Source organism: Pteropus vampyrus, unplaced genomic scaffold (assembly GCF_000151845.1).
Source record: "Pteropus vampyrus isolate Shadow unplaced genomic scaffold, Pvam_2.0 Scaffold313, whole genome shotgun sequence".
NCBI classification, from domain to species: Eukaryota; Metazoa; Chordata; class Mammalia; order Chiroptera; family Pteropodidae; genus Pteropus; species Pteropus vampyrus.
Genome location: NW_011889094.1, coordinates 31,445 through 38,834, shown reverse-complemented (window position 1 = coordinate 38,834; position 7,390 = coordinate 31,445). Strand labels below are relative to the sequence as shown.

Below are 7,390 nucleotides of genomic sequence, written 5' to 3'. Positions count from 1 at the left end.
CGTGAGCCACCAAGTTTCCAGAAGTGTTGCATGTTGACCGTGCAAGAAAGAACCAGAAGCAGCAGTGAGCTGCGGCCAGCTTGAGACGCATTTGCCGTCCGGGGTCAGTACTCGCAGGGCAGCGACGGTCCATGTCCAGACCTGATGGCCTGTGGGCATTGTCCACTTTCACGAGCAGGACAGTACAGAATGGAAACTTCAGTTTGCTTTGTTTAAATTTTTATTAAAGGTTCTAAAAAATTTGTTTTCCACTATACTTTCTTTTTTTAAGTTATTCATGAAATGATGTAAGAATACTGAAAAAAAAAAGGGGGGGGTTCTGTTGGGCCTGGATAATAAATGGTCATGTCTGGTTTTCTTGATTTTCTGAGGGTTAATCAGAAGAAGAAAAAAGCAGGATTTTTCCTTTGTCAAAGGTATTGAATTCTTGTTCTTCCAAAAGGTACTCATTTCGAGAGGACCGAGAGAGTCATGCCTGCCTCTTTCCTTTATCAACAGCGGCTTTAGGAGTGGGAGTGATGGGTGGAAATTCGGGGCTCTGGACTAAGCGAAGGGCTGAAGCCCTGGAGGGGGATGGACTGCAGCGCTTAGGAGCCTGTGTGTCCTAAGCAAGTCGCCCAATCTGAAAATAGTTACTGCCTCACAGTGCATTTTAAGTCTTCAGTCATGATTTATGTAAAATGCCCACCATGGCATGTGGTACTTGTTAAATGCTTAATAAATGTCAACAATTTATTAAATGTCTAATTAAAAAAACCAAGTTAAAATTGAACTGAAATCTGAAAGAACCAGATTTCTAGATAAATATCTAACACTGCATCTGTAAAAGTTAAATAATGTTTTCTTTTCAAATTTCTTGCAGAAATATCGTATCCACAGTGAATCTTGGTTGTAAACTTGACCTAAAGACCATTGCACTTCGTGCCCGAAATGCTGAATATAATCCCAAGGTCTGAGCAATTTTAATGTATTTCAAATTGTAATAGTACAATAAGTTACTTTTAAAGGTTCCTAAGTCAAAAAGTTTGTGTCATGTTATACATTAATATTGTTTCTAAAAGTAGAGTGGAAATTTGTAATCTGGTATATTAAGTCCCTCTGGAGGTGGCAAAGGTTAACCAACAAAATGTATAGTTATAGAAGCTTGTCATGGGAAGCAGCAAATATAAGGTAGAAACAGAGGTGCTGGTGTTTATTAAGGATGTGATTAAAGAAAAAAAATTTTGCAGGCACTGCTTATCTTGTTGGAATGTGTGAAAGGACACACAGATCTTGGCCCAGCTCACTCAGTTGCCACATGCTTGCTCCGCTCCCCGTGTGAAGGCTTGCATGCTCCGTGAGAAGCGGGGCACAGGGCAGACATGTTGATAGCTCTGTATATACCAGGTCCTTCTTACTACTGGGACGTTCTTTGTTGTTGGCTAGTTCTAAGACATCGGCAGTCTGGCACGACCTCACTAACGATTGTCTCTGACCGTTTCAGCGGTTTGCTGCTGTGATCATGAGAATTAGAGAGCCCCGGACCACAGCCCTAATCTTCAGTTCTGGGAAGATGGTGTGCACGGGCGCCAAGAGGTGGGTGTGAACAGTCCGTCCTCCTGGTGTGCGACTCGTGTTGCGGTTGTTAGGGTGAAACTTAAATTAAATCTTACTGAAATGGTCGGTTCTGATCACTTTAGACATCAGTGGTTTCATTTTGCTAAAATCAGGCATGAATTTTGGACGCGCCATTGCTTAATCCATGCCATTCAGGTGCATTTTATGTGGACTTGATAGTATGTGACATCGAAACTGTTAAGAAGGGTCCCTTTATGCCAGAAACTTTATGCATAGCACAGATTCACCCCTCATTGGAAAAAAAGTTGTTGTGAGTCACAGAACTTTAGAGCTGATGCTTTGGGAGTGTGGAGCCTCGTGGGTTCTAGCAGTGTGGCAGCCCCATGTGCGGTCACAGATGCCTGCCGCCCATCATCGAGCAGTGCATGAAGTATGCAGGTCTGGAGGAATGCACCTTCTCAGCAGGCGCCCTGCCTGGACCCGCGTCTGCTTGGAGTGAGCCTGTCCGAGGTTAGCGTTCGGGGCCCTGGCTAGTGTAACCCTGTCTAACACGTGAGGGGAAGGTTGGTAACATAACTCCACGAAGCTTTTACAAATGAAGTGAATAGAACTTTTAAAAATACAAGACGATCGAAATGCACTTGGCGATGTTAACACATAGAGGGGCTGCTTATTTTGACCTTTGAACGTGTCTTTCAATGAAGGGAAGGGTGTTGGGGTGGACACCCTGGCTCTGGTCTCAGGGTTTTCAGAAGGCAAGATGTGGGTCTGTCCGTGCTTCCACATGGCTGCATTTAGGGCTCTGTTCGCCAGAAATGGACAATGCGAGATGTCCATTTCTTCCCCAGACAGGCTTTTCTTGTAGCCCCCAGCCTTCTTCGTCCACAGCAGTTCCTGCAGACTGAATGATGCCTATCTGTTTAGGTCGTGATTTGTTCAAGATAAGAAACCATAAATAAATTTATTTTCCTTTTAAAAGAAAGTACTGCATTCTTAACCCTTGCACTTCAGAGTCTCTTGTTTGATGGTTTTATATCTTTTCCGCTTTTTTGCATCAGTCCTTCTTTGCTCAGTCACAGTTGTAACCAACAAATAGTCGCTGGAATGGACAGAGAGAGACTTGGCGTGAAAGAGGATAGAATTAGTCTGTGTGTTCTTTAAGTTCAAATCTCATCAGTATATTCCTATCAAAATGAAGCCTGTTAGTTTTCATCTCAGTAGGAATTTATGGGCTAAAACAGAATAATAGTAATGATGACGGTGATGCTAGTATACTCCACATCTGTAAAATCTAGGGCATCAGTAATTTGAATTGAAAAGGTGATCATTTGAGTAGGCTTTCAGTTTTCTGCCAAGGACACAGGAAGACTTTTCAATGAAATAGTTCATGTCTGCTGATCTTTTCTCTTATTGGGAAGGGGCGTGATATTTATCCTTTTTTTAAGTAACTTTCCAAACTTGGACTGTTAATGACTTATTCATCTGAATGACTAATTTAGCTGGCTTTGAGTATGAAGTATCTCACTTTTTCCTTTCCCCAGCGAAGAGCAGTCCCGACTAGCAGCCAGAAAGTATGCCAGGGTTGTGCAGAAGTTGGGTTTCCCAGCCAAGTTCTTGGACTTCAAGATTCAGAACATGGTGGGGAGCTGCGACGTGAAGTTCCCGATAAGGTTGGAAGGCCTGGTGCTGACCCACCAGCAGTTCAGCAGGTAAGTCGAAGTGCATCGTCACCAGCACATGAGAAATGCTGTGGCTGCAGACGAGTTTGCTGCAGAGGCTTCTTCCTGGGGCCACGGCCACACCTGCTGTCCTCACTGGCCCCCCACTTCCCACTGCACACGCGGACCGTCAGCACCCCTTACCGTGGTGGCGCTGGTTTCCCTTCTAGGTGCATTTCACTTGACTGTTCGGTGATTACGTTTTATTATTTTTTTAATTTATATTTTTATTATTTATTATTATTATTAATGCCTATAGCACCTGGTCTTCCTAGGTGGTCTTCCATCCAAGTACTAACCAGGCCCGACCCTGCTTAGCTTCTGAGATCAGACATCGGGCTTGTTCAGGGTGGCATGGCCGTAGACCACGGACCGTGGCTCCACTGGGGCGCGAACCCGGGACCTTCTGTGTGCAAAGCAGACATGCTGACCGCTATACTATGGAACCACGTCCAAGTGATTACGTTTTAAATGCACGAATTAAATCCACAACCTCTTGTATCAGCTTTCTCTCCAATGTTTTCAGTTTCTTCTGGTCAGCGCTCTCAGACCTCCCAGCAGTCGGAAGGACAGCCTGTGTGTTTGTTTCCCTGCTACTTCTTGGGGAGGACCTGCAGGCCCATGGTCCCTGCCCCCCACTCCAGCCCCCTGCGCACAGCTCCCTGAAGCTTGCCGCACCCTTCCTGGCAGCAGGGCCTTTGCACATCCCATTTCTGTACCTGGCACACACGCATTCACTTTCACCTAGGAAACCCCCACTCACATTTCATGTACCCACCCAAACACCTCGTCCTCAGAGAAACCTGCCCTGAGTTTCCCCCGGGGTAAACACACATACTCTAATGTTTCAGTCTCCGAACTAACAAACTGAGGTGACTGGGCTCAGAATAGGACATACTGGCCGTGCATTCAGTCAGGGGGCACGGTCGGGAGGGACACTCACTCTCCACTGGGTAGACTGCCTGACCAGCAGCAACAGCTGCAGCATATTTCAGTTTAAGGAGACAAGATGGGAATGATTAAAAGGCAAAATGCTCCTGTCAGATCTTAGAAATAAGTGATATACCTAAACTTGTCCAGAATGACACTTGATGGAAGTCAGAGGCACTACAAAACATCAGTGTAAAGCTCTCATTACGTCAGAAAACCCAGATTTGCTAGAAATAGTTACATGGTCTCCAAGTGCCGATAACGAGTCAACCCCAGTGGCCCTCTCTCCTTGATGCCACTTAAAGAACTGGGCTTTGCCTCTCTGTTAGTTGGCTGTTTATTCCGTGTTTTCCTTGGTACACGCCCTCATTTTATCGAAACGCATTCGTAACTTTTAATTCATAAATTGTTTTTGCCATTTTCGTTCTAGTTATGAGCCAGAGTTATTTCCTGGTTTAATCTACAGGATGATCAAACCCAGGATTGTTCTCCTTATTTTTGTTTCTGGAAAAGTTGTATTAACAGGTAAGTTTTAACAGGAAGTAGTGTCTAAAGGTTTGAAAGTTTCAGGAATGGCATTTTCTCAACGCTGAAAAGTAATTTCACGGCATTGGGATACTCGGAGAGTCACTTGTAAAGATGGCTTTGGCTCTTTTTTCTTTTCCTCCCCGCCAGCACTCTGAGGAGAAGGACCAGAGGAAGTGAGGGCAGGGAAGCTCACGCATCTGTGCTGGACCTTCAGCCAAGTGTGACCTGGGGGGAGGGGAGGAGGGCGCATCACCCTGGCTTAGAGGTGGTGCTCTGGGTTGAAGCCTGCCCTCTGAAGCTTTGGCTCTCATCAGCACTATCGTGTGGAGACCACACTGGGCGACTCAAAGGAGGCTGGTCGGAGACAGCAATGGGGAGGGAAAGATGCAGCTGTTCCCACTGCCGACCTCCGTTTGTGACCTGGTGTGGGGACCAGCATGGTGACACCAGGCCAACAGCACAGTTGTAATTTAAAGAGCCATGTGAAGAAAATACTGCTTTAAAAACAAAAGTAAGATTGTGGCAAGGGGTTCCAAATGAACGTATGGATGCCCGCGTCTGTTAGTCTCACCGGGAATGGAAAGAATCGTGCTAGCAGTTTTGTTTTAAAAGCATAATTTTCCTCTTTGTGTATTAAATGCCACGGCAGTCTCATCTCTACTCCAACTCATCTCCACAGGTGCTAAAGTCAGAGCAGAGATTTACGAGGCGTTTGAGAACATCTACCCCATCCTGAAGGGCTTCAGGAAGACGACGTAATAGCCGTCGTGGGCTCCTGCCCTCCCCACCCACTGGCTTTTAAGAAATCAGTTTGGTACATTGAAACGGTGGGGGGCGGGGCAGCCCCACCAACCGTGGTGACGGCCTGCACGTGCCCCGTGGGAGCGCCGGGAGGGCTGTCGCTTCCGCACAGGGGACAGCAGTGTTACCTGAGTCGCTGCACTGTGCTGCTGCTATTTGGGCAGCGCTGCCCACTTATTTATAGTTAGGTTTTAAACACTTACTGCTGTTGACAAGTTGGTTTAAGGGACAAAACTTTAGTGTTAAAGCCACCTCTCTAATTGACTGGATTTTTGGTTTGATTTCTTTCCCATAAACCAGTTTTTATATTTCTACCAGAAAAGTAAAAACCTTTTTTTAAAGTGTTGTTTTTCTAATTTGCAATTCCGAAGGGTTATTTTTGTGCCACATTCCGCCTTTTCAGTATTGCAGGACAGGACAGGTGTAGTAATGAGAACAAATGGCTGTAAATATTTTCTCCTCAGTACTCTGTACAATAAATGCTGTTTATAAAAGTGTTAGATTGATGCTATAAACGATGCCTTGTAAGATTCGTGTGATCATACTGTTAAAAAAGTTCTATTTTAGATACGATGCCTGAAACCATTGCGGTGTGTTTCCTTGTTGTTTGTTTCAGTCAACATTTTATTGTACGTGGCAGTGAAAATGGATGAACTGCCTGAAAATCGAAGGGCTCACGAAACGTATTTATTGCATCCCATACATTGAGCACCGTTTCCCAGCTGCACTGCCTGTGATTCTCACCCTAACCCTGCAGCCACCGCCCAGAACTCTGCCATCCATCCCAGATGCCCAGCCACTATCCACTATCCTATAACCACTGTCCTAATCGAGATCAGTATTCCATTTTTTTAAAAAATGTTTTTATATCTGTTTTATTCCTTAAGTTTTTCCTCCATCCCTAAGATCTCAGGCCGTTTGGCTGGTAGTTTCTTTACCGTGTTTGCTGTCGGCAGACTCACGGTGTGGCTCGGTGTGCCCTCTGCTCTCAGTTCAGATGAGCCACTGCATCCAAGTGGCATTCTTTTATTACGGATCTTTGGTTTTCTCTATTCTCATTGATCCATTAACGTTAGTGGATTGCAGCTGATGAAATTCTAATCATTTCATTTTTTTTCACATATTCATTGGAATACTTTCATAAAGTGATGCACTTCATATAGCAAGATAAATGCTTGCTTCCATCCATTTAAAGTTTTTCAAGATAAAATAACTCATGAGTTCATACTGATATATCTAATCCAGATTCAGGACTACAGGGGTTTCATTTGACCAATTCTATGTTATAACTTTTACAGAGAATTCTTAATTAAAAAAAAAAAAAGATGAGTTAAAACATTCCATAATTAGCTATTTACCTCACATTATACACACAGCAGTCTTAGAATGACAGAATACTACCACCGAAATGAGTGAAAGCATTTAAACCAACATTTGTTTCACTGTACTTTCTGAATTGGATGATGAAACCAGAATGCAGTCTCTGAGAAAGGACAGGTGACCGGAGTGCCATCTGCAGCAGGGGAGCTGCCTCGTTGGGCAGTGTCGGCCCAGCTGAGGTCTTGGGGGATGGTGGAGTGGATAGATGGGCCACAGTGTCTGACGTCCTGTCCTCTGCAGCAGCAGTTGCTGGGTGACGTGTCAATTTACGGTGTTTTTAAATGTGTCTGCATTGCTAGAGGCAAATGAGTTGGGTGGTGTATTTCTTATTTAAAATTTTTATGACTTATTTTTATTTTTTATTTTCACTCTAGTTGCTATTTTTTTTTTAAAAGAAGCACCACCTCAGTTTGAGACGCTTAAGAGACTCACCCCCAGATGGTTGGAGGGAGGGGTATGTCGGCATGAGAAAGGCA

At 44.5% G+C, this 7,390-nt stretch overlaps 1 protein-coding gene and 1 pseudogene across 1 annotated transcript in view; one reads left to right on the top strand and one right to left on the bottom strand.

Moving 5' to 3' along the window:
• The window catches only part of TBP (TATA-box binding protein), a 12,393-nt gene extending 6,274 nt beyond the window's left edge, over positions 1 to 6,119 (top strand). Inside the window, exons 3-7 of the mRNA XM_023521737.1 lie at positions 858 to 950; positions 1,484 to 1,575; positions 3,099 to 3,266; positions 4,636 to 4,730; positions 5,413 to 6,119. Coding sequence (XP_023377505.1) covers positions 858 to 950; positions 1,484 to 1,575; positions 3,099 to 3,266; positions 4,636 to 4,730; positions 5,413 to 5,492 — 528 coding nt within the window. The 3' untranslated portion in view covers positions 5,493 to 6,119. The remainder of the gene's footprint in view (positions 1 to 857; positions 951 to 1,483; positions 1,576 to 3,098; positions 3,267 to 4,635; positions 4,731 to 5,412) is intronic.
• On the bottom strand, positions 3,526 to 3,641 carry LOC111730437 (annotated as a pseudogene).
• Positions 6,120 to 7,390: the final 1,271 nt, after the last annotated feature.